General features: G+C 39.3%; 2 protein-coding genes across 2 annotated transcripts in view; one reads left to right on the plus strand and one right to left on the minus strand.

Annotated features, from left to right (window-relative positions):
• The window catches only part of rgs9a (regulator of G protein signaling 9a), a 50,261-nt gene extending 46,557 nt beyond the window's left edge, over positions 1-3,704 (minus strand). Inside the window, exons 1-2 of the mRNA XM_057861034.1 lie at positions 3,505-3,704; positions 3,106-3,202 (exon numbers count right to left, since the gene is read on the minus strand). Coding sequence (XP_057717017.1) covers positions 3,106-3,202; positions 3,505-3,573 — 166 coding nt within the window. The 5' untranslated portion in view covers positions 3,574-3,704. The remainder of the gene's footprint in view (positions 1-3,105; positions 3,203-3,504) is intronic.
• An 8,933-nt stretch (positions 3,705-12,637) lies between these two features.
• gna13b (guanine nucleotide binding protein (G protein), alpha 13b) overlaps positions 12,638-27,896 on the plus strand; it is a 60,341-nt gene continuing 45,082 nt past the window's right edge. The window contains exon 1 of the mRNA XM_057861039.1: positions 12,638-13,047. Within this exon, the coding sequence (XP_057717022.1) occupies positions 12,660-13,047 (388 nt within the window). The 5' untranslated portion in view covers positions 12,638-12,659. The remainder of the gene's footprint in view (positions 13,048-27,896) is intronic.

The raw sequence follows: 27,896 nt of genomic DNA on the forward strand, positions 1-27,896 counted from the left end.
GGTTTGAACAAATATTCCGATTGTAATTGGAATATCTGGCTCCATGTAAACGTGGCAACTGATGCAATGAGGCTGTTACGGCATGTGCTTAGAGCAGGGGTGCCCAAGTCTGGTCCTCGAGAGCCCCTATCCAGCTTGTTTTCCATGTCTCCCTCCTTTAACACACCTGAATCAAAAGATCAGCTCATCAGCCAGCTTTGCAGGAGCCTGACAACGATCCTCATTACTTGATTCAGGTGTGTTGGAGGAGGGAGACATGGAAAACAAGCTGGATAGGGGCTCTCGAGGACTGGACTTGGGAACCCCTGGGTTAGAGGGTACAGCGCCAGCCAATTATTTGTTAGTTCTGGGTTGCCCACCTTTAAGATGCTATTAAGGAATCTGATGTACGGCTTCATGTGTCGGTTAAATCAATCTGAAAACAATAATTAATGAAAAAAAGAGCATTAGATATGGTTGAAGCCTCCATTGGCGCAAAACAAGGGCGTAACACTGGTAGGGACGAATGGCATAACCTGCATGTACACTTTTTGCTGGGGACAGGACATTAATGAGACCAAACAGATTAGGTGAACTGGGGTCAGGGCTACATTTCTCAGGAATATTCACCTAATTAATTGATAGGCTAAATGAATAAAGCAAAATAAATCTGTACGTATTGGCTTACACTAACTTTAATGTGTATTAGTTCATTTGATACATGTACCATTCGATTCCAACCTTTGTTTTCAAAAACTACAAAAGGAACATTTTGAAAACTTCCAGAATAAATGTCTGGATTTTATTAGCAAATTTAAACTGCAATATTGAAACATAACTTACATTATATTAACATTCACAATAAATACAAACTTGTTCATAATCTCTTTCTATCACTATAATCGCTTTCATTGTGAATTGATAGTTTTGTTTTCAAGCCTCCAGCGCAGTCGATTAGCTACGTGCAACTATACTGTAACTGAGCACTAGAGGCAGCAGGTGAACAAGATATTGACCAATAAAAACCACCACATTCTTGTACAGTAGGGAGCGGTATGCACCTGGTAGTTGCTTGCAATCTGCCACCAAGCTAAATTTTGGAATTTTTGAGCTTGTTAAGCTTCTGTCTAGAGTGGAGTCCATTTTATTGTTTTTTTTCATTCTGCGAAGTTTGAAATAAAACTAAGCAGTCGATGAATTTTCTGGTTCTTCTTATCCAATATTGACTCAGATCTCTGTATGTATGAATATATGTATGTGTGTGTATATACAGTATATTACATATTTGCACCGGGAGAAAATACTTTTAACTTTTTACTTGTAAACTTTAAAGTAAGTACTTTTGTACTTTTACTTGAGTACATTTTTTCTTAGATACTTGTACTTTTACTTAAGTATTTCTTTTGCACCTGTATTTGACTTAAGTAAAATAAAGTGAGTACTTAATCGACCAATGTCATTCGCCCTCTTCCAGTCAAAATGGATTGGATGTCTAGTGTAGTCGATGTCACTGAAACCAGAGTTAACAATGAAGTGACCCGGAAATGCTCCCAAATTAATTGAAAGTGACTAGAAATCTACAGGAAGTGATCCATAGAGCAGAGCAACCCCACGCACTTTCTTCAGAAATAGCTTTTTGAATTTAATATTAATCAATTACAAATTATATTACATACAATAGTATGAAAAAGTAACTGAACCTTTTGCAATTTCTCACATTTCTGCATAAAATCACCATCAAATGTGATCTGATCTTTGCCCAAATCACACAGATGAAAATACAGTGTCTGCTTTAGCTAAAACACCCAAACATTAATAAGTTTTCATATTTTAATGAGGATTGCATGCAAACAATGACAGAAGGGGGAAAATATGTAAGTTAACCCTCTGCCTAAGGAGACTTAAAGAGCAACTGAAACCAATTTTTACCAAACAATTTAAGTCAGGTGTGTGCCCAATCACTAATGAGTGGTTTAAAGCTGCCCTGCCCACTATAAAACACACACCTGGTAAGAAATGTCCTGATGACAAGCATTGTCTGATGTGCATTATGGCTCGGTCAAAAGAGCAGTCTGAAGACCTGCGATCAAGGATTGTTGATTTGTATAAAGCTGGGAAAGGATACAAAACCATCTCTAAGGCTAGGTTCGTACTGCAGGTCTTAATGCACGAATCCGATTTTGTCGTGTTTTTCCGACTCGACTGAGGCATGAACTTGAAGGTCTGAACTGGACAAGTTGCATAAAAGTGGACCATTTCAAATTCCATCTGGGTCACTTTCATATGTGGTTTAAATCCGACCTGGGCCACATTTTTCCAGAATGTCGAACGCGGTCTAAACTGTCAAGTCTTCCAAATCGGAATTCATGCAGCAATTATATCATCAAAAACCATCAGAGATGGTGCGCTATGGTAGCGGTGCAGCTGTGCGTTAGCGCCTAGCTTTCCCTGAACATGGCTTTCTGGGAAGGGCTTGAAAACAGTCATAAAAAAATAGAAATGGGTTGAGGATAAGTCTGAGAATGATCGGTTTTCTCTCTGCTCTATATGACCAATATTTCAAGATTGCTCACGGCCGAGTGTTGGGGCAAACTGCCCATATGTGTTTGTGACATGCAAAATATTAAATGTGATGGTTCACCTACTTATTTTTCCCCCTTCTGTCATTGTTCTTATACTATCCTCTTAAAATATGAAAACGTATTTATGTTTGGGAGGTTTTAGTTAAAGCAGACACTGTTTTTTCATCTGTATGATTTTGACTAACATCAGGTCACATTTGATGGTGATTTTATGGAGAAATGTGAGAATTTCCAAAAGGTTCAGATATTTTTTCATACCACTGTATTTCCGTTATCATTGTATTTATTCATTTTCTCCGATTTTTCTTGAAACGACATTAAAATCTATATTCTGATGATGATTTAACTCCATTTATACAGTATTCATTATTCATTTTAAATTGATATGTTTTACTGCCCATAATTTATGAAATCAATTGTATTTTGTATTTAGCTTTTGTGCAAAGTAAGAAATAGACACAAGGAAAGGCAAGTACAGTAACAAGAGCATTTTGATGCCAGGTGTTTTAAGAGGTATTGGACTACAATTTGACTGTTATCTTACCAGCAATGACATGTGGAATAGTGGTGACGTTTAGTTTCTGTTCAGAACCTTTTAGCCCACTTTTTGGGTCCTGCATCTCAACCACCGTGGCATCCAACTGTAAATCATAGTCAATGAGATGAATATGGTGGCAATAAATCTGAGTACAGGAAGACAGTGTTTCACCAGGGCAAATCATCTTATTTTGAGGCAAGCTTGTCTTAAAGTTGTTGGCCAGGAAAATATTTTACATCTGAGTTGATGCAGACTAAATCATTAGCAGCCGACTGTACTGTTTATTCAATATAATTCAATAATTTATCATCATTTAAAAAACGGTAATAATTTCAGACAAACAATTTTTAGGAATACATAACTGCAATTCTACAGAGAAGTTCAACCATGATGACAAACACCCACCTGTTTGAGACAGTGAAGACGTGGCCGAAAATGTTCTCCTCGGTTTGGACGGGCTGTTCTGATTGTCATATTTGCTGATGAAGAAAAGTACTTTCCTCGACAAAAGTGAGTAAACTTCCCAACAACAAATAGAAATGTGGCCTTTTAGTGTTTGTATATAGTAGATGCTAACACACTGGTCCTGCATGGGGATTGTGAGACAGAAGGGAAGGAAGGATTAAGGTACTAATTAGCTGCAGAAAGCCTCTACACTCATCCCTCCTGCTTGTCAGAAGAGTTCAAGAAATATTTTTGTTGTTGTTTATCAGAGTGCTGTATGCCAAAATGTCTATTAAGGTAGCTAACCATCAAAACTCATTGTAGGGTAACGGAGTTGATGATATGATATGATAAAAAATATCTGGCTACTGTTTGTGGGCTGCAGTGGTGGAATGTACTGAAGTATATTTTCTGTATCTATACTTGAGTACAAATATGTAGTGGTACTATTTACTTTTACTTCACTACATTTTACAGCATGTATTTGTACTTTTTACTCCACTACTTTTCAAATTGTCATCTGCGTCACACATTACTTTTGTTTGTTTTCTTTTTTTTTTCTCATTGTGAATTGATAGTTTCGTTTTCATGCCTCTGGCGCACTCGATGAGCTCCGTGCAACGATACCGTAACAGAGCAAGGCAGCAACAAGAGGACAAGCAAGATTAGGCAGGCAAACAAGATATTGACCAACAAAAAACACAACACTCTTGTACAGTAGGTGGCGTTATGCACATGATAGTTGCTTAAATTAAGTTTTGGAGTTTTTGAGCTTGTTAGGTTTCTGTTTACAATGAAGTCAATTTTATTGCTTGTTTTTTTTTCCATTCTGCAGTTTTAAATATAACTGAGCAGTCAATTAATTTTCTGGTTCTTTCTTTGAATATTGACTCAGATCTCTGTCTGTGAGTATTTATATATATATATACACAGTGCCTTGCAAAAGTATTCGGCCCCCTTGAACCTTGCAACCTTTCGCCACATTTCAGGCTTCAAACATAAAGATATAAAATTTTAATTTTATGTCAAGAATTAACAACAAGTGGGACACAATCGTGAAGTGGAACAAAATTTATTGGATAATTGAAACTTTTTCAACAAATAAAAAACTGAAAAGTGGGGCATGCAATATTATTCGGCCCCCTTGCGTTAATACTTTGTAGCGCCACCTTTTGCTCCAATTACAGCTGCAAGTCGCTTGGGGTATGTTTCTATCAGTTTTGCACATCGAGAGACTGACATTCTTGCCCATTCTTCCTTGCAAAACAGCTCGAGCTCAGTGAGGTGAGATGGAGAGTGTTTGTGAACAGCAGTCTTCAGCTCTTTCCACAGATTCTCGATTGGATTCAGGTCTGGACTTTGACTTGGCCATTCTAACACCTGGATACGTTTATTTTTGATTTGGCTTTATGTTTTGGATCATTGGCCTGTTGGAAGATAAATCTCCGTCCCAGTCTCAGGTCTTGTGCAGATACCAACAGGTTTTCTTCCAGAATGTTCCTGTATTTGGCTGCATCCATCTTCCTGTCAATTTTAACCATCTTTCCTGTCCCTGCTGAAGAAAAGCAGGCCCAAACCATGATGCTGCCACCACCATGTTTGACAGTGGGGATGGTGTGTTCAGGGTGATGAGCTGTGTTGCTTTTACGCCAAACATATCGTTTTGCATTGTGGCCAAAAAGTTCTATTTTGGTTTCATCTGACCAGAGCACCTTCTTCCAGATGTTTGGTGTGTCTCCCAGGTGGCTGGTGGCAAACTTTAAACGAGACTTTTTATGGATATCTTTGAGAAATGGCTTTCTTCTTGCCACTCTTCCATAAAGGCCAGATTTGTGCAGTGTATGACTGATTGTTGTCCTATGGACAGACTCTGCCACCTCAGCTGTAGATCTCTGCAGTTCATCCAGAGTGATCATGGGCCTCTTGGCTGCATCTCTGATCAGTTTTCTCCTTGTTTGAGAAGAAAGTTTGGAAGGACGGCCGGGTCTTGGTAGATTTGCAGTGGTCTGATGCTCCTTCCATTTCAATATGATGGCTTGCACAGTGCTCCTTGAGATGTTTAAAGCTTGGGAAATCTTTTTGTATCCAAATCCGGCTTTAAACTTCTCCACAACAGTATCTCGGACCTGCCTGATGTGTTCCTTGGTTTTCATAATGCTCTCTGCACTTTAAACAGAACCCTGAGACTATCACAGAGCAGGTGCATTTATACGGAGACTTGATTACACACAGGTGGATTCTATTTATCATCATCGGTCATTTAGGACAACATTGGATCATTCAGAGATCCTCACTGAACTTCTGGAGTGAGTTTGCTGCACTGAAAGTAAAGGGGCCGAATAATATTGCACGCCCCACTTTTCAGTTTTTTATTTGTTAAAAAAGTTTAAATTATCCAATAAATGTTGTTCCACTTCACGATTGTGTCCCACTTGTTGTTGACTCTTGACAAAAAAATTAAATTTCATATCTTTATGTTTGAAGCCTGAAATGTGGCGAAAGGTTGCAAGATTCAAGGGGGCCGAATACTTTTGCAAGGCACTGTATATATATATATATATATATATATATATATATATATATATATATATATATATATATATATATATATATATACATATATATGTATATACATATACAACCTAAAACAACCTTAAAAAAAATAGTCTTGGATAAATGAAAAATTCAACTGTTCTCAAGACAGAGTTGACGTTTATCACTTGTCAGAAGCGAATGGGCAAATTTACATGCGAATGGATGAGATATATAATGACATTGGGAAGCGGCACTCGAGGGTCTCTTTGAGGCTCGCTCCATCTTCCTCTTTCATGTTCTCTCTCTCTCTCTCTCTCTCTCTCTCTCTCTCTCTCTCTCTCTCTCTCTCTCTCTCTCTCTCTCTCTCTCTCTCTCTCTATATATATATCTATCTATCTATATATATATATATATATATATATATATATATCTATATATATATATATATATATGTATATATATATCTATCTATATATATATATATATATATGTATATATATATCTATCTATATATATATATATATATATATATGTATATATATATCTATCTATATATATATATATATATATATATATATATATGTATATATATATCTATCTATATATATGTATACACCGGCCACTTTATTAGGTACACCTGTCCAACTGCTCGTTAACACTTAATTTCTAATCAGCCAATCACATGGCGGCAACTCAGTGCATTTAGGCATGTAAACATGGTTTAAGACAATCTCCTGCAGTTCAAACCGAGCATCAGTATGGGGAAGAAAGGTGATTTGAGTGACTTTGAACGTGGCATGGTTGTTGATGCCAGAGGGGCTGGTCTGTGTATTTCAGAAACTGCTGACCTACTGGGATTTTCACACACAACCATCTCTAGGGTTGACAGAGAATGGTCCGAAAAAGAAAAAATATTCAGTGAGCGGCAGTTCTGTGGGCGGAAATACCTTGTTGATGCCAGAGGTCAGAGGAGAATGGCCTGACTGGTTCGACATGATAGAAAGGCAACAGTAGCCACGTTTACATGCTGACTTTTATTCAAACCGATTCAAATCATTCCGAATGGAAATTTCACATCAGCTGTTTACATGTCACTTCATCTATTCCGATCCAGCGTTTACATGTGTCTGCCTTTATTCCGAAAGGACGTTTGACAACTGCCATCTGACATGCGCAGATTAATCAAAACAAAGCGTCACGTTGCAAAACATGGAGATTGATCGTCAGATCAGCTGCTGTTTTAACTTTTCAAGTGGAAACAAAACTTCAGAATGACACGCCGTTCATTTAAAAAGTTGTGTGGGTGCGCTGTGCGTGTGCTTGGAAGCCATGTTGGAAAGAAAATTGGAAAGAAAAAATTTGAGCAGGAGGGCATTTTAAAAAATATATATATTTGTTAAACAGCAAAACCCTACCTGGAGGTGAGAGCGCGCTAGAACAGAATTACAGACGCCATGACTTTAACGAGATATTAACGCGTACTTACTTTGTTTCGATCAAAAAACTCCATGTAGCATGTATCACAGAGTGTCAAGACACAGCTGTGAATGGCCACAGCTGGATTTTTGGGGGATTTTATGGGTGAAACATGGTCATATTACAAGGGTCGCAATGCAGAAATCGCAGACATCAAGGAGTGGTCGAGATTTTCTTTTTTATATATTTACCCTTTTAAACGTTTTTTTCCCAACTTTTTTTGTTTGGATCAATTATTTATCATCTAACATATCGGAGAAAATGCAACAGTAATAAAAAAAAAAAACACAATTAAGCGATAGTTATGAGGTAGATATCTGTGACTTTTTTACGGACGCCATTTTTTTCTTTGTGACATAATTTGTTTAAAAGTTTAAAATATGTGAGTGAATAATTTTTTAAAGTTGTTTTTTTTTGTAAACGAAATATGAGACATCAATGAATGATTCTAAGCTAAAAACGACAGACATTTTGAATAAAAAATATAATTACTTACCTTTGTTTTATGGCTGGGTTGAAACAAAAGCGGTTGCGCGACGTCTGTAAACAGGAGTTTTCAGGGTAAAACGGACAAATTAAAAATTGTTCGGGGGCTTAATGTGCCATGAATCTGCTATGGCAGCATATAGACATATTGTTCTATCAAACACAACAGTTCTTTTGGCTTAAAATACAGCAAGAGCAGAAACTGCTTTTTCAGTCGCATCTGTGTTTTCCGCTATATAAATATATGTACAGTGGGGAGAACAAGTATTTGATACACTGCCGATTTTGATGGTTTTCCCACTTGCAAAGCATGTAGAGGTCTGTAATTTGTATCATAAGTTCTCTTCAACTGTGAGGGACGGACTCTAATACAAAAAAACAGAAAATCACGGTGTATGATTTTTAAATAATAAATTTGCATTTAATTGCATGAAATAAGTATTTGATACATCACAAAAATCGAACTTAATATTTGGTACAGAAACCTTTGTTTGCTATTACAGATACCAAACGTTTCCTGTGGTCCTTGACAAGGTTTGCACACACTGCAGCAGGGATTTTGGCCCACTCCTCCATGCAGATCTTCTCCAGAGCCTTCAAGTTTCGGGGCTGCTGCCGGGCAACACGGACTTTCAGCTCCCTCCATAGATTTTCTATCGGGTTCAAATCTGGTGACTGGCTAGGCCACTCCAGGGCCTTAAGATGCTTCTTACGGAGCCACTCTTTAGTTGCCTTGGCTGTGTGCTTTGGGTCATTGTCATACTGGAAGACCCAGCCACGACCCATCTTCAGGGCTCTCACTGAAGGAAGGAGGTTGTCAGCCAAGATCTGGCGATTCATAGCCCCATCCATCCTCCCCTCAATACAGTGCAGTCGTCCTGTACCTTTGGCAGAGAAGCAGCCCCAAAAAATGATGTTCCTCCTCCATGTTTCACAGTTGGGATGGTGTTCTTGGGGTTGTACTCATCCTTCTTTTTCCTCCAAACACGACGAGCCGAGTTTAGACCAAAAAGTTCAATTTTGGTCTCATCCGACCATATGACCTTCTCCCATTGCTCCTCTGGATCATCCAGATGGTCAGTGGCAAACTTCAGACGTGTCTGGACATGCACTGGCTTCAGCAGCGGGACCTTGTGTGCGCTGTAGGATTTTAATCCATGACGGCGTAATGTGTTTCCGATGGTTTTCTTCGAGACCATGGTTCCAGCTCTCTTCAGGTCATTGACCAGGTCCTGCCGTGTAGTTCTGGGCTGATCCCTCACCTTCCTCATGATCAGTGATGCCCCACGAGGTGAGATCTTGCATGGAGCCCCAGAACGAGGCAGATTGACCATCAACTTGAACTTCTTCCATTTTCTAATAATCGCTCCAACAGTTGTTACCATCTCACCAAGCTGCTTGCTTATTTTCCTGTAGCCCATCCCAGCCTTGTGCAGGTCTATTATTTTATCCCTGATGTCCTTACACAGCTCTTTGGTCTTGGCCACTGTGGAGAGGTTGGAGTTTGTTTGTTTGAGCATGTCAACAGGTGCCTTTTTTACAGGTAACAAGTTCAAACAGGTGCAGTTACTTCCAGTAATGAGTGGAGAACAGGAGGGGTTCTTAAAAAAGAACTAAGAGCCAAAATATTTACTAGTTGGTAATGTATCAAATACTTATTTCATATTACATTACATTAAACAAGAGCATCAGGAGAAAATACTTTTACTTTTTACTTCCAAAGTAAATTTTAAAGGAAGTACTTTGTACGTTTACTTGAGTAATATTTTTTCTTAGATACTATTACTTTTACTTGAGGTAATTTTTGAGAAAAATGTACTTCTAAGAGTAGTTTTACTAAGCTATACTTTTTACTTCTACTTGAGTAGATTTGTGGAGAAGAAACACTACTCTTACTCTGCTACTTTGGGCTACACTAGTCACTACACTAGTCGTATTTTTCCTCTTTATTCTACATATTAGATTTTACTCTTTTTGTTCGCCAGCGATGCCAACTGCCTGGATTAAACGGCATTTTGTAAATTAGGGATGTCCTCGAGCCGATCAAGTGATGGGAAATCGGCGCCATTTTTCAGAGGATCGGAATCGGGGAAAAAGGATCGATTTTTCATTTTTAAAAAAATGATTCATGTTTTTCTGCTTCATGTTCGTACACCGCCAACTCTCCAAATTTTCCATGGGTGTAAGTGTGTGCGTGAATGATTGTGTGTCTATATGTGCCCTGCGACTGGCTGGCAACCTGTTCAGGGTGTACCCTGCCTTCTGCCTCCAGTCAGCTGTGATAAGCTCCAGCACCCCCGCAACCCTCGTGAGGATAAGCGGTTCAGAAGATCAATGAATGAATTATATGAATGTTATGGAGACTGATTAAAACTATGGTGTTTGAGGTGATGTAATGAAAAATGTGGGTGCACCTACATTTTTTGCTGGTGCACCTTAAGAAAAAAGTTAGGTGCAACCTGTGCAACCTATGTAAAAAGTGTGGAGCCTTGGCAGCATGTATCGCAATGTTAATTTTTTTTTTTTTTATAATATTGTTCAGGCCAATCTCAAACACAGCTATTTAAGTTATCTGGTGAAAATTCTTATAGTTGTAATATCGAATTATATCTCAAACCCCCAAATATCGCAATGATAGTATTTTCCAATCTTGTTCAGGCCTATTTCAGGTTCACTTCCTGTCGATTTGGAGGGGCTTTGGACATACGCTGAGATTAAGGGGGGCTGGGGGGAGGGGGTTATTGGGGCGGAGCCCCCTGGTGGCCGAAATATGTCATTGCATGCAACTGACTATCCTATACAGTGTATATGAATTTAAAATTAAGACTTTGCTTGTAAATGTTGTAAGTGACTGAAATAACCTTGGCAGGAAATTGGTTATCTACGCGTAACGCAAAAATCTGCTTCTACTTCTCCACTAGGTAAGACAGAAAAACGCGCGCGCTCACACATGCACGCCCCCACGCAACGCATGCACACGCAGCAGCAATATTAATTCAGAAGAAATATAACAAAATATTAATAAAATGAATGGTTTTACTTTAAAGTTTAGGTAGTTAAATTGATGTTTTATATATATTATTAATCATTTATATATCGTTTTGTTTTCTGGTTAATACTTTCCAATGAAGGTTATGTATACAGGATTTGTCTTGAAATGTTTATTGTATTTTCATTCAAATTTATTATTTGTATGGCAAGATTAATGATGGCAGGGGTCTCTAAACCGGTCCTAAAGGGCCGCTGTGGGGCCTGGTTTTTGCTTCAACCGATCGAGTACCGACAGTTTAACAAAAGAAGTTTCTGCTAAAACAAGCAGCACCTGACTGCAATCAAAAGATTACACTTGTAAGACACCAGATTGGTGGATAGGTGTTGTCTTGTTTTGTTGGAATGAAATCCTTCGCCCGCTGCGGCCCTATGTGTAATAGTTTGGAGACCACTGAATTATGGCATAAACAATGGAGTCTTTTTATAGCCAGCGATATATAGAGATATATTATAATCAATTGGATACATAAAACTTGCTTTGAAAAATAAATTCTTTCATTTGTTTATTCAGGTTGATCATAGAGCTAGTACAGAAAATGAATCCAACTCCAGTTCAGCCTTGCAGTACTTTAAGCGCCCCAAGTCAGAAAGTCACAGTCTAGACACATTTTCTTCATTTTCTATCAAAATGCACGAAATTGATGCATTTGACAATAAAATGTAAATATATATATATATATCCCCGGGGGGGCATGCCCCCGGACCCCCCTAGGGGGTCTGTGTTTCCCTTCGTATAGCAATTCTTGTGGGCTGGGCTGAGTCAAAGTCCAGGGCTGCTTTTTAGTCCCAGTCCGCCCCTGCTTCCAGTTCATCTTGGGTCAGAAATCAAAAGGCGTGAATGGAAGTTTTTCTACTATTGAAATGAATGGTGATTAGGGCCATTGGAAATCAATGCGTATGTTTTTGGCTAATTTGGCCGAATGGAAGTCTACGTTTTTAGCAAAAACTGCATAAACTTTCATGCCCCTTAGTGTCCTGAATGTTTTGATGTATAAGTATAAATGATGTGATTTTGACAAAAACTGGAGGACAAGTCGTGTTTTGAAATTTCACTTTATTTTTCGGGGGGTGGGGGGGGGGGGGGGGGACACGTCTTTGGCAAAACGGACAGTTTTTGGAATGTTTAATGAAAGACAGCCCGTGTTACATGAGAATTCCACTTGTTTTGGTATATGAACAGTGTTTTGGCTGGGTGGCGCGTCAAAGAAACTGCATTCAACCATTAGATGCATAAGTGGGTCAAAAATGACCTGGTGAGGTTGTTTTCTTGAAATATCTTCGGAATGAAAAATTGTTATCGTTTCATATTCCAGGTATTCCTAAAAAAACATGGTTTTGACATATTGCTATTTACATTTTAACTTACTTTTAATACATTTTAAGAAATTGGAGTTTTTGAACAGTATTTCCACCCCAAGCTTCCATAAGTAGGTCAAAATGACCCGCATGTATTTTACTGATTTAATAAATAAAGAAAACATACTATAATTGGAGAAAGAAAAACTCAATCGGACGAACGGCGATAAATATCCTCAATATGTTGAATATGTGTGATTCCGGAGATTCCGATGACTTTGAATGCAGCAGTGGTAGCGGCTTCGGCTTCGGCTTCGACTCGCTGCGCTCAGTCTTCCTCGTTGTGTGCACTGTGCATCGATGAAGTTGTTTCAAAGATGGCGGATTTCCTGCCGTCCCGCTCTCTTCTATCTGTCTGTTTCCCCAACTGTCTCCTTACTAGCGGCGAGGCAGAGCAGTTGCGGAAATCTAAAGAGATAGATAAGTGTCTCATTCGAGATAAAACGTACGTTAAGAGGCTAGTTAAAATCCTATTACTCGGAGCAGGCGAGAGTGGCAAGTCTACTTTCCTTAAGCAGATGCGCATTATCCATGGGCAGGACTTCGATCAGAGGGCCAAAGAAGAATTCAGAGCCACTATTTATAGCAATGTTATTAAAGGTAAGTCTCCCACTAATGCTCTCAGCTTTGCTGTAAGGCTGTTTGACACATGTTGCAGTCGAGTTCGTGCGTAAACATTGATGGTGATGTCGCTAGCTATGCTAACTCATCGCACGGCGAGATAGATGATTGGGGCCACACTTGTGTTCTCTGTCTGCATTGCTGGACGAGCGAGCAAGAAACGCCCATGTTATTTGTGTTCGTTTCCACACCACGGTGGGTTCGGTGGACCAACCTTGCCCCGAACTCGTATAATTTAAGAAGTCCGTATAATGCCGTGATCCTAAATTTATGCTGTGTAGCCTATGCTACGATGGTTGTCATCGCAAAACTTAGCGTTGGAACAATTATCGTGGCCGCATTATTAACACAATGACGTTTGTGTTAGAACGATTGCCACACGTCAACATGGACATTTATCCAAAATTAGAAAACACACTTTGAAAGACGAAGCTTCTAGGGGTGCGTTAGAAACTTAAGTGTAGATGTGTTGTGCTACATGGGTGTGTTACTGTAACACACCCATGTAGCACCATGATGTACTAAATAAACTGAAAAGCTGAAGAAAAAAAGTCATTTAATATCAAGCTTCAACAATTTTTCAACTCAAAACTATTCAAAAATGACCTTTCGAAAAGACTGGAAAGGATCATAGCGTTTCTGACACTCCTCGAAAGGCATCATGTGGGACGCTGCTTCGGATGCCATTATTGAATTTCTAAGTCAAATAGGCCTGTCGTGATAACACATTTTAGCAGGCGATGTATTGTCCCATAATTATTGCCGGTATGCGAAATTATTGCCTGTTTTTTCCCCAACCTATTCAACCACTAATATAGTGATTTACATCCTAATAAATCACAGATTCAAATGCAATAAATTGTTATTCTTAAATGAAACACAAACTACCGTGCTTTTCGGACTTTAAAGTGCTTGTGACACGAAAAAGCATGTTTATTTCATAATACACGCGGTATTTTATGCTCCTGAATGATATGGACCGCTTGGATGTGTGTGGAAGCGATCGCTATATTTATTAAGTTTTTTGAATCCCGCGCCATGAAAATAAGTGACTTCAGGCTTCGGTCTTGCATTGAGGAGGACGGCGCTGTGACGTGTACGGTAGAAGACGTCCACGGTAGAAGACGTCCACTTCACTATACAGCGTACTGTTGTGTATGAGGAAGAAGGATTCAGCTGATTTTGCGGATTAATACGTTTATTTTTTGCATCACGCCAGCCAAACGGCTGCAGAAAAATCATTCTGTATGAGGGAGAGGCGTATGCGCCTTTTTGGAGTTTCAAAAGGTTCCCATTCACCGTGGATATTTACTGTGGGACCATTGGACTTACGAGGAAGTGAGTAAACATCTTGTTTTGTATTATGTCAAATACGAATACAGCGATTACAAAGTAAACACTACAAACTTTCTTTAAATAAAGGACTACTTACGTTTGATCATTGATAGGCATGTAAAAAGCTCTCCTCATATACATTAGCAGCACGTTAGCTGCACAACAACTGCAGCCACCCTCCCCCGGGGAACGAACTGTAAATTGCTCTCTGCCGGGCGGTTTGCCGATCCGCGAAGACAATCAACAACCCAGTCGTCATGTCAATAAATCCAGGCTAGTTATGTGTGATTTTCCGCTTCGAAGACTTTGAAACATCACTTGGTTCGGGTTAGCATGCCGGCTAGCTGTCACACCTTTTGGTTTGTTTACATTCTCCAAAACCGGGGAAGGGAAATGACTTATGTCCGATTTAGGTGTCATAAAATATCGTTCGGGAGGTGCGACAGTAAAGGTGAAGTCGACAGTTTTGACCATTATGGAGTAATTTTGCCATGTCGTCCTGAATAAATGCATTTTTATTATTTCATATTCCATTTAGCACAAGACTGTTATTTGTCATGACCATGCCATTTATTTAGCAATTGGGGAAAATACTTGGATAAAAAGAATATCCTGTAAAAATATTGAAGTAAAGAGACTGAAACAATGACATTTTGCAGCTCTCTTCGTCGCGTTTTCCTCGTTGTGAATAGTTCCCCCTCGACGGGCTGACTGGTCCTTCTCAAGCCATTTATATAGCTATTGGGGAAAAATACTTGGATAAAAAGAATATCCTGTAAAAATATTGGAGTAGAGAGACTGAAACAATGACATTTTGCGGCTCTCTTCATCGCGTTTTCCTCGTTCTAAATAATTCCCCCTCAATGGGCTGAATAGTAAAACCGATGAGCCCAGTCTACCGCTGACGTCGTCCACCTGTTGGGGACGCTAAAGCCCTATAATGGTAGGCGTGGCTAACCGGCAGATTAAAAGACTAATTTCTCGTCATCTGCGCTTTGCTAAATTGTTGTATATAGTCGAATCGTCTCAAAATATGATTCTAATTCACATAATAATGCCATTTAAGACTTTTTTTCTCCTGTCGTATGCTCTTTAAGCCGCTATTTTTTTTCCTTCATTTTGAATCCTGCGGCTCACAGTCCAGTGCGGCTTATTTGTTGGTTTATCTGGGTTAAAAGGTAACACTTTATTTGACAGTGGCGTCATAAGACCGACATAGTTATGACATGACACTAGCATTACTAAATGCTTATGACCGATGTCATTAAGTGTCATCCGGCAAATTTTGTCACTAACTCCATTTATGTCCAGCTCGGATCGTTCACGTCCATTCAAAGGTGATCCGACAAATTATGTCACGAACTCCATTTATTTCCAGTTCAGATCTTTTACACCCATTCAGAGGTGAGATAATTTGAAAACACTAAACGACATGTTATAAGTATTCATTAATGCTCATGACCGTGTCATATCATAATTATGATTGTCTAATGACATTCTTATGGCGCCACAGTCAAATTGTTACCAAATACCATAACTTGCAATTAATGAAACAACTGGAACAGTAACTGAAGAAATAATTAGCACAGAACATGAATTTTGTTCGATATTTACATCTGTACTGCTGCAGTGCATGCTAGGAGGCATGTTAGATAACAACATTGTTGACAGCAGGTGGCAGCAGAGGTTGACTCTCTCCCCCAAGGGAGCAGTGATGGCCAAATGAAGATTCTTGAAGCATTGAAGCTTTGCATTCAATTGGTTCAAAGCTTCATGGTGTTTCATTTGGTCTTATGACAGTCGTATGATGCCGCTGTCAAACCAAGTATTACTGGTTAATATCTTTTGGTGTAAATATCCCATAATACAGTGAGGACAGCTGCGGCTTATAGTCCAGCACGGCTTATCTATGAACAAATGTCGTTTTTGTGTCAAATTTGGTGGGTGGCGCTTATAGTCAGGTGCGAAGAATATGAAATAGGTGAGAAACCCAATGTCACTTTTGTTGTCTACCAATTAGAACCCATTAAAAGTGTTAATTTTATCCAAAATGACTGTCATCTTGTCCTGCAAAGTTTTCATGCAACAAATTTGAAGCCAAATTATCATCATTTATACCATCATATTATCATTAGCAATCAGATTTTTCATAATGAGTGTCATTTTAAATTGATTATTAGTGTAGAATCTGAAGTATATGAGATTGCCTCCAGAAATCTGAAGATGATGGACTTTTATTTTGTAATGTCCACCGGAAGTAGGTTTGGTAAGCCACTAACCGTAAGCTTTACACTTAGGCTACGTTCATACAACAGGTCTTAATGCACGAATCCGATTTTTTGTCATATCTGTTTTTTTGGCGTGCCCGTTCAGACTGCCTTTGTCCATTGAGACCGTTCAAGTATTACGCATGCGCACTAATTCGCAGTCCGACAAGCGCTGAGCAAGACGACCCGCATGCGCAGAAGCATCAAAACAAATGACGCGTCATCCGTCATTCCAGGGATATCATATTTTGCTTTTCAAAAGGAGGACACAAATAACAGACATAAATAATCCCTGTTTAGGCTTATATTCAAAGTTTATATGGATCGATAGCATGCACGCACTGTCCGTGCATGTCATACACACATACGGGCAGTTTGCCCCGACTCTCGGCCGTCTAGGCAATGTTGAAATATTGCTCACTTGGAGCAGAGAGAAAACTGAGCATTCTCAGGCTTATCCTCAACCCATTTTCATTTTTTATGACTGTTGTCAAGCCCAGCCCTTCCCCAAAAGCCGTGTTCACTGCAAGCTAGGCGCTAATAACGCACAGCTGCACCGGTACGGTAGCTTTTCTCTCGCTATTTGATGACGTAATTGCTGCATGAAATCCGATTTGGGAGAGTGGACAGTACAGACCGCCGCGACGGTCTGGAAAAATGTGGCCCAGATCGGATTTGAACCACATACGAAAGTGACCCAGATCGGATTTGAAATGGTCCAGTTCTATGCGACTTGTCACGTTCAGACTGTCAAGTTAATGCTTGACTCGAGTCGGAAAAACACGAAAAAATCGGATTCGTGCATTAGGCCTGTAGTATGAACGTAGCCTTAGTAAAAAGAAACAGAAACAAAGTGCACTTTGCTTTTGTCATGCATGTGGTATCAGTAATAGATTTTTTTCCCTTTTGTTCGCATCGCTTGCAAATTCTTTAATCCAGCGAGTTTTCATGTTTGAAGTGTCACCTTTTAACTGCAATTTTGAGTTGTGGAGAAAACTGCCAATGTTTTATGGCAGGCTAAGGTGGCTAGTACTTTGTCTTTTTTCCATTATCCTCAATGTAGCAGTGCTAACATTTTACATTTTTTATTATAAAAGTGTTTCCTTATTTTGTATGTCTTAACTTGAATTCTACGGCGTGTCTATGGCCAATAAACATCTGTGAAAGCTACTGGAGTCTTATATGCACGTGTGCCGCGTGCACGCAGCACACGCCCGCACAAATATATGTACGCACGCATGCGGTGATAAATCGCAGACGGGAAAATTATCGCCCTCATTTTTATTTACCGTGCGATAATTTGACTTATTGCATATCGTGACAGGCTGAGTGTTAGTATGTAGATACAGGTAGTCCCCTGGTTACGAATGTGTTCTGCTCCTACGCTGGCTATGTAACCCGAATTTCCGCGTAAGTCAGAATTAACTCTTTAAATACCCCTAAATACCCAGAAGTAAAAAATAAGATCGATAGATAGATATTACTTCCCTCTGGTAACTACGATCACACCATAATTCTTATTAGAACTGACATTTATTAATTTGGCACCGTTAAACTATGAACACACTATTAGAAAATAAAATACAATAAAGACAAAGAACATACAATTATACTATAAAGTAAATCAATAGACATATTGGCTTCCAAAAACATACCTCAACGGCTGGTCAGTAATAGAGGGAAATAAGGAGGCCCGCGCCGTTTCTATGCCTTCATTAAATGTTAACTGGCGTTCATCCTCGCTTCCCAATTTGAAAGCAACGCTCGAAATTAACAGAAAATAGCGCTGGCGTGATGTCAAACAAGTCAGAGTGCAACAAAGGAAAGCAGACCGCACATAAACTGTAGCATAATGAAATACCACATAAGCAAACCTTCCGAGCGAACCTAATTAACTTTTTATCTAAAATACTCCTAAATGGGCAAAATCTTGACTTGAATCTATCTTTAAATGATGAAACAGTTTAAAAACTTTCACGTGTCGAAAGTAGACAGAAGGGAAATTATGGAATAACGGGAGCAATTTTAACAACTTCAACGGTTTATTCACAACATTATTATTATTATTATTTTTTTTAATATTAAACCTGTCCTGTTCAGCTGTTTGACACGTAGAAGAGAAGTCTAAGTGTCCGGTTGGTCTGAACAATTTTAATGTTTCACATTGAGAGTATGACATACTCCCATTGTGATCATTCAACATACCTCGTTTTTTAAGCCAAAGCAAGTGAACAGGAAGGGGTTATGGGGAAGAGAAGAAAAGAAAAACACAAGAAAAGAAACACAAACAACAAGAAGAAATACATTGAACGTGTAAGCCTGTTGGCAACCGACCATACGCTGCCCCATCGCCAATCTCGGCACCGAGGCCCCCCACCCGAGTGCGCCCAATCACATCCAGCCGTGCGCGATCCCCATCAAACATGTGACAGCCATGCAGACGAGCGGAGACGCCGCGCAGGTGCCACCCCAGGGCCACGGCCCCCACCCAGCCAGCCTGGGGAACCCATCCCTCCTCCCGCTGCCCAACAAAGGGGCCATCGTCACCCCCCAGGGATCCAGGGTGGTCCCCCGGGCCACCCCCGTCCTCATCAACCGGCCCTCAGGGATGCGAAGAGGGGACGCACCACCAAAGCCAAACACTACATTAGGGATGTCCCGATCCAGGTTTTTGCACTTCCGATCCGATACCGATGTTGTTTTGCACTTCCGATCCGATACCGATACTGGCCGATACCGATACCGGCCTATCTGAGCATGTGTTAAAGTTTAAAGTTATTTAGCCTCCTTACTTAGTTGTCAGACTCATGTTGAAAAGGGTTTTAGTACTCTTGATAACAACTAGCCAGCTGAATTAGGTGAGTTTGAATAACACAACGGTTGGTAACAAGAAACTGACCTGTTTATTCAGTGACAAACACAAAACATTATAAATAACAAACAGAAATGGCATAGTCAGTCAGTAAAACGTGCAAATAATATTGTAACCTGTCTTAAAAAAGCAAAACACACAAACAACCTCAGGGGAAAATCCCACAAACCCCCCAAGCTATTAGATGCTTTTAATGTTTCGTGCATTAGTTACAATAATTGCATAAAAAGCCTCTCAGGTTTAAATAAACGACTATTTCAGTATCAAGTTGACATTTTAAAACAGTCAATAAAATACTCAAGTCCCCATTCTGTATCAGCAGCTTAAAACTACATTCAATTCATTTAATTTTGTGAATCAACTGTTAAAGTTGTTAAAATTGCTCCCGTTATTCCATAATTTCCCTTCTGTCTACTTTCGACATGTAAAATTTTTAAAACTGTTTTGAAGATAGATTCAAGTCAAGATTTTGCCGATTTAGGAGTATTTTAGATAAAAAGTTAATTAGGTTCGCTTGGAAGGTTCACAACAGCCTACTAGGGAAGTCTCCTGCTTTAAGATGGCGGCTGTTTACTAACGCATCAAGTTTCCATATTTCAATGTTGCGAACGCCGTCGAGTCTGTCATCATGCATCTAGTTCTATATACATATGATATCTATTATCTACAGTAAAACGATGTTCACGTCCGCAGCACTCAGGTAATTCTCGTGTTTTTTATCCAGCAGCATGAGTTGAGCTAAAGCCGTGAGTCGAGCATTGGCATTACCCTGGTCTATGACAAGCATGTTTAGTCTCGGGACGCAATGCGGTCCGTCTCTCATTGTGCGAAGACCGCGCTGTGTATTAGTTCCGCTTTACTTGACATATTTCAATAATCGGAATTTGGATGTTTGTGAATCGTTCTCGAATCTTCCGCGGCGGTCATGTTGTACCGTGGTTCTAAGTGTTGGATGGTGCGTCTTTACTCACGAGTGATAATGGCTCGTCATCCAGAATGAATTCTTTGGCGATGACTTGTTATTCCCTGGGCTTTGGGACTGTCGAGTGCCAGTTTGTGACGCATAGCAAAAGTTTCTGCCAGTGTTAGTTGCATGGGACCTTTCTTTTTGTCTTCAGTTTTCTTAAAGGGTATGTAACGGCAAAGGGGGTGTGAGACATCAATAGAACAGTTATGTGCCAAGATAACAAATATTGATAAAGTTAACAAAAAAATCAATCACATTAATGAGCAATTATCGAAAATAGATCGAAAATGACGAACATTTCCGAAAGTGTTCCGGAAACAGCCGAATGGGGTGGTGACGTCACAACAAGTGATTGACAGTCAAGGCGGAACCAGGTGCCATTGTTTTTTATCGACGAGAGAGTAGCGTTCAGGTTTGTTTGACCAAAACATCAATAAAATGGTTCAAAACTGCTGTGCTATGTGGTGTACAAATAGCTATTTATCAGAATATAGTATCCATGAGTTCCCGAACGCGAAAATAAAAGCTGGACAACGCAGACAATGGGTAAAGTTCGTCCGTGCAAAGAGGGCTAATTTTCTAGACCCAGCCTCCGGCACGGTTTTATGTTATTTTCCACCTGAAAGCTTCTCGAACTATGGACAAGTGAAATCGGGTTTTGCTGCAAGATTGCTGCTCAAAGCAGATGCGGTGCCCACCATACACCAGCCACTAAATGTCCTGAGATATCAAGAAAGAGGACGATGACTGGCAAAGGAGGCTAAGGCTAAGCAAAGGAGGGAGCAGCCAAGCTCGAAATGGCCAGAGTGAGTACTCTTTTTGGATAAAAAAAATATCACTCATTGGATACAGGACTGGACACATGTATAAATTATCGCTCGTAAAATATATAGAGCAAATCCTCTGATCCAATTCATATTTGTGTCTGTTGGCAGAGCGAAAAACTATGATAGTGCAATAAATGATAATTATTCTATACATTATTTTGCGGTCATTGTGTATCAGTTTCACAAAAAGAAATGCAAAAAATATCATTCGTTGTTTCCCACATGATCTGCTGCCGATGTTTCATCAGTGTCATTGCTCCCCTCAATGACCGTTTCATTACGCTGCATTGGCGTTCGTTTGGGCTCAAATTGGTAACCTAAAACACCAATTATAGCTTCGTAACTCTCCTCGTCACCATTAGATGAACATTCGTTACGTCCTTCTACGTCGGATTCGTCGCTGAAACTAGAAACGAAATTGTCTGCCATCATCGCCGCCATTCAGTATTAAAGCACTGAGCCTTTTTTCTTGTTGAAGAAACACCCCTCACTGTCAATTCTGAATTCTCTTTTATTGACAACGAGGGGTGATTCTTCATGAGGGAACCTGGAATATGTGCAGGACGAACACAATGCAACAGCATAAACAGCTCAAAATACCGCTAATTCTCCCCTCGCTAGAAGGAATTATATTGATGCAGACATTTCTCTCATTTTCTTGTGTGTAATTACATGAAGTGGCATGATATGAATACAAAAGGCATGCGTTTATGGATAAATGATGGAATATTAACATTTTCCCAGGGCATGACATACTCTTTAACATACTCCTCATATTGTTTGTGGTGGTATTTCGCTAAATGCTTGATTAGGTTGGTTGTATTAAAACTTCTTACACTTTACCACCACGCTTGACCTTATTGTGGCATATTTTGCACTCTGCCTCTTCGTCTTTGTCGTCCTTTAAGGGGAAATGATCCCACACAGCTGACATTTTTACCAATAGTCTCTCGGTAAATTGGGAGACGGTAATGTAGTGTGTTGAAGGTGCGCCGTAAAATGCGGGCCGGATTTTAGGGAAACCGAAGCAAAAACTGGAATGGATTCTGTAAATCGGTGCGCTGGAAAACCCGGACCGGACTTTGGGGGGGGGGAAAAAAACTGGATTGGAAGTCTGGATCGGAATTTTTTTGTGTCAGCCGATCCGATACCGATGCGCATTTTTTTGCCCATATCGGCGTCCGATCCGAGCCAAATATCGGATCGGGACATCTCTACACTACATACAGTATAGTTCAAGAGTTTGGGGTCGCTTTGACCCCAAACTTTTGAACCGTAGTGAATCATATGGGATTTTTCATTATGTACAATCCGGTTCAAAAGTTTGGGGTCAATTTGAACGATAGTGTATGCTTCGTCATACTTCCGTCTTAGCTCTTCCTGTCTCCAGTGCTCTTTGCTGTGTGCTATTGTTTGGTTAAAAAATACTGCAAACACGCTCAAAATGTTAGCGCCACTGCCACCCTCTGAGTGGGTGCGCAATTGCACCTTGTTCTAGTACGGCAAAAAAGTATGTTCCTCGAGGTCACATCCACCACCCCCGGAATCCCCCCACTATTAGAGATGTACTGATTTAACCAATCAGAGTTGAATGCTAGAGGAGGAGACAGCAGGCAGGAGAGAGACGCATCTGCATCTGAGCCGAAATATGCCAGTTTTAAATTGATTTTTTTCGTACCGGCTGGTCGGATTAAAAACAAGGCCGATACCGATATATTAGTTCGTCAAATTTCCAAATATCAGTGCCGATAATTGGCCCGACCAATAATTGGGATATCTCTAGTTGTTACTTAAAGTGTTAAACAATACAATAAACAGAGCAGTAAGGGGCTAGCTAAATTAAAAAATATATATTTTGAACTCAAATAGAGACAACACCATTATTCCTATAACAAGCACAGCTCGTGTGCTAAACAAACGCATCGGAAAGTTAGTAAAACAGTTTTTTCCTTTTTCACCACTTTTCAACATAACTGACATCATAACAGAACCCTTATCACAAATCTTTGTCCACAACAGTATTGTCCTGGCTGGTTTCATAATTTTACGTGTGGATTTATCCCCCTTTTTTTTTTTTTTAATTAGCACATTGGAAACTCACCAGGATAGGTTCGCTTCAACAGACTTCCCTCTCTTTGGCTCAATACGTCTCCAACACCTTTTATCTTAAAATAAAACGTGAATGTCTTACTTTTAATTATCAGAGAATGTTTTTTTTTTTTTTTTTTTATACAACTTATTGTGGAAGCTTCTGGAAGTTGTTTATCGTCTAACGTTCCCATTCTCTCTTCTGCTATGAGTGGGTCGATGAAGACATTGCGTCGTGGTGCATTCAAGAGCATTGGGAAATAAATTTCATTTTACAAAAATGATTTCTCTGATAATTCAACACTGGGTTTCACAAGTGCAATCAGTTTATTGCAGTCGGGTGCTGCTTGTTTTAGCAAAAACTTCATTGATTGAAATAAAAACCAGGACCCACAGTGGGCCTTGAGGACCGGTTTGGAGACCTCAGATCTACGATATCTATGACGTTGTGCTGAGAAAAAATACACATTGTTGAAAAAAAAAATCTGATATTATAAGCAGTTACTCATTAGGTGAGTATTCTTTTCACTGAATACTTTTTTTTCTTGTACTTGAGTAAAAATTTTTTTTTAAAAAATAACTTTTCCTTGAGTAGTATTTTTCGCTACTTTCCCCACTTTTCTTTCTTCTCAGACTACCGTTTTCAATTGCAATGCATTGCATCATTTGGCGCACAGTAGGAGCTGTATGTGTTCAGGCTGACGGTTAGAAGTTGTTTTTTGTTGTTTGGTCCTGTTCTGTGTCCAAATAAACATTAGGAAGCTCTAACATCAAGATCTGGGACATTTCAGTACTATGAATTACTTATTATATAATTTTTACATACACTTGCCCTATCAGACATGCATATGTTTTGTTTGCTTGCACGTGGTGTTTCGTTAGTTTCCGCAGGCCATTGGGAAGCTGTTAACTTTGAGCCCTTTGTAACATACTATAATGTGAGTAACGGCAAATAGGGAAGTGTTATTTGAGAGGGTGGAAAGGGCCTGCTCATTGTCGAGGGGAAATGACACAGATGATGATGTTTGCACCAAATAAGAGACCTGAAGTGCCCGTGACACCATAAAAAAATCTTAAAAGCCAATATTATGTGAATTAAAATCATATGTTAAGACGATTTGACTATATACAAGAATTTGGCAAAGCGCAGATGACAAGAAATGAGTCTTTCAATCTGCAGTTTAGCTTCTCCTGTCATTACAGCGCTCTGGCTCCACTATCTGGGTGATGACTAGAGGTGGGAATCTTTGGGCACCTCATGATTCGATTACGATTCGGAGGCTACGATACAATTATAAATTGATTATTGATGCATCCTCCCACTAATGTTTCGTACATTAGTTCCAAAAATGTTCAAAAATCCTCTCACAATTTCAGTATCAAGTTAACAGTTAAAAACAGTAAATATAATACTCAAGTCCACATCCCGTATCAGCAGGTTTAAACTACATTAAATTAATTTAATGTTTTTAATCAACGATTAAAGTTGTTAAAATTGCTCCTGTTTCATAATTTCCCTTCTGTCTACTTTCGACATGTAGAAGTATTAAAACTGTTTCATCTTTTAAAGATATTCAAGTCAATATGTTGCTGATTTAGGAGCATTTTAGATCAAAAGTTAATTACTGTAATTTCCCGAATATAAGGCGCACCCGTGTATAATACGCACCCCAAATTTACTTGTAAAACCTAGGGAAAATGATTGTACCCGTTTATAACGCGCACCCTAATTTTAGCACCAATGAATAGAAGAAGACAAGAAAACAGAGCTCGTGTACAGATACAGAAATTTCATTTTAATGACTGGTGAAACACAGCACAAGCATAGCACATTGGTAGTTCAAAACATTACCATAAACTGACAATATTTACGGTAATAATATGATTTGACAACTTCTCCAACTTACCAGAATCTAGGAGAAAACAAAACAGATGTGACTTTTCTTTTAAAGGCTGCTGTATAACTTGCTCGTTTCATGGTGTATCAGCTTCACAAAAAGAAATGCAAAACAAACCATTCGGTGATTCTGTTGCCGCCGATGTTTCATCAGTGTGATTGCTCCCCTCAATGATCCTTTCATTAGGTTGCATTGGCTTTCGTTTGGGCTCAAATTGATAACCCAAAACACCAAAGAAAGGTTCATAACTCTCCTCGTCACCATTAGAAGAATGTTCGTTACGTCGGATTCGTTGCTGCAAATAAAAACAAAATTGTCCGCCATCATCGCCGCCATTCAATACCAAGCACTGAGCCGGTTGTTTCCTTGTAGTGACGTCATGCACACAATATGCTAGATTTCCGGCATCTCGGGGGCGGGTCCTTTTAGCTTGACAATCGACCTAATTTCTATCATTTTTTTGGTGTTGCGATGTGTGTAATTACACGAAGTGGCATGATATGAATTCAAAAGGCATGCGTTGATGGATAAATGATGGTATATTAGTCCTACTTTAAGCCAAAACTAAAGACTCTGGATGAGTGTAAGACATTTTGTCTGTAACGTGAAATACAATTAGAAAACGATTTAACAATTAGAAAACGATTTAATTAAAAAATATATATACATATTGAAAAAGGCATGTCCGATATTTTTTTGCCAATTCCGATACTTTGAAAATGACGTGATCGGAGATCGATCGGGACATCTTTATTTGTAACTATAGGCGGAGTTTTACTTTTGTGGGCCTGGGGTTCCTATTGGAACGAGGAGGAAATTATCTGTTATCGGTATCGGTTGAAAAATGTATTATCGTGCATCACTAAACAAAACAAAACTAAGGTTTAAGGTTTTTGTTTGAGCTGATATGATTGTTTATGGATTTTTAATTTAGTTTAGAGGTATATTTTGCAGCTTTTTGTGGGAATAAGTGTTTGAATGATTTGTTAGGAGCATTGTAAAAAAAAAAAACGAGTTAGCATTTAATAGCATTTAAGCTAACGGACTTTTGCTATGCAAGTTAGCCAGTTGTTCTTTTGTTGTACTTTGAACCTCATTTATTTATTATTTTATACCGTTTGAGGCTAAACGTAGGTATTTTAATTTATTTTTAAACACATTTATTGCTCTTGTGAAATGAAAGTGCACTTCTGTATAGTTTGAAAAACACTTGGGACTTTTATTTTGTATTCACATTTAATGCTCTTTTGAAAGTGCAACACATTAAATGTTCCTAATCCAATTACTCGCTTATTCAAACTAACTGATAAAGATTACTTAAATAATCGATAACTGCAGCCCCAATGACATGTATCCCCTCAAAGTACATGTTGCTATTACTTCAGTGTTACTGGATCATTTCTAATATTAGTAAACCACATGATTTTTAATGTGTAAATATTTGCTAGAAAAAATTGTCACTTTTTTGGGAGGCAAATGACTACTGTCACCAAGGCCCTCGGGCCTGTGTGTTTGAGAAAAAGAGGCAAGAGCCACAAATACCCATGTCCATGCAAATACAGTGGTTAATTATTTCCAGGACCAAGTTTGTAAGACATGGTTGTATGTCGAGCAGGATTTTCCCATAAGAATACATAATAATTCCATTAATTTGTTCCACAGCCCGAAAACCTACACTAAATCCTTGATAAATACTGCCGGTACTATTACAAATGGCAATTACACACAGCAAAACACATCATTTATAATAAAAACTGGAATGATACATTAGAAAATATAATAATTCCTGTAAAAATTTAACGAATCGGGTTCTAATGTGGCGGACGTGTTTTGCGTGCTGTACCTGAACGCACAGAGTCGCTGATGTGACGTGGTTGAGAGTTTACTTTCACTTTTAATGTTTTTTTGAGAACACCGTCAACTGCAGCGAACAGTAGGCGTGTTGTGTTGTACAACTTCTGAAATAAATGATAAAAACCGGACGGAGCTGGCGATTTCCTTGGCGAAGTTACCACAATAATAATTGCCACCTTAACTTATAAAGACTGGCGAACGGAGGGCGGAGGAGGACCGCAGAGATCATAGACATTCTACGGCCTTATTGTTGAGCCAGCTCACGGATGTGTACCCCACGCTCCTATTTTTCTATCATTTCCATCTTCTTTTCAATGGTAAGCGTCACCTTTTCGTTGTTTCGCCCACTGTACTAATCTTTTTGGAACCTGTGTTGAGTTCTCTCACAAGAAAATCCGCTGTGCGTACGTCTGCAGCGCTGTCATGTCGTCGTATTACAAGCATGCCGTCGGATATAGAAATAAATGGCGAGTCAAATTTTACGTCGGATGTCGAAAAGGTGTCTAAGCGATCGTACTGTATGTCGAGGTACCACTGAATGTGTATTCCGAAAACACTCATTGTTTCCAGTTGTTACCAGTTGTTACCTTTGAAATCGGCACACCAGTAGATCAGCCACCTGTTCGTCAAGATCGAGTTTAAGTAAAGACCACACAAAGGCTGCAACAACGCATCTATAAAATTGATAATTAAAAGTAGAGATGTTCGAGACCTGTCTTT

This window comes from Corythoichthys intestinalis, chromosome 16, assembly GCF_030265065.1.
Source record: "Corythoichthys intestinalis isolate RoL2023-P3 chromosome 16, ASM3026506v1, whole genome shotgun sequence".
NCBI classification, from domain to species: Eukaryota; Metazoa; Chordata; class Actinopteri; order Syngnathiformes; family Syngnathidae; genus Corythoichthys; species Corythoichthys intestinalis.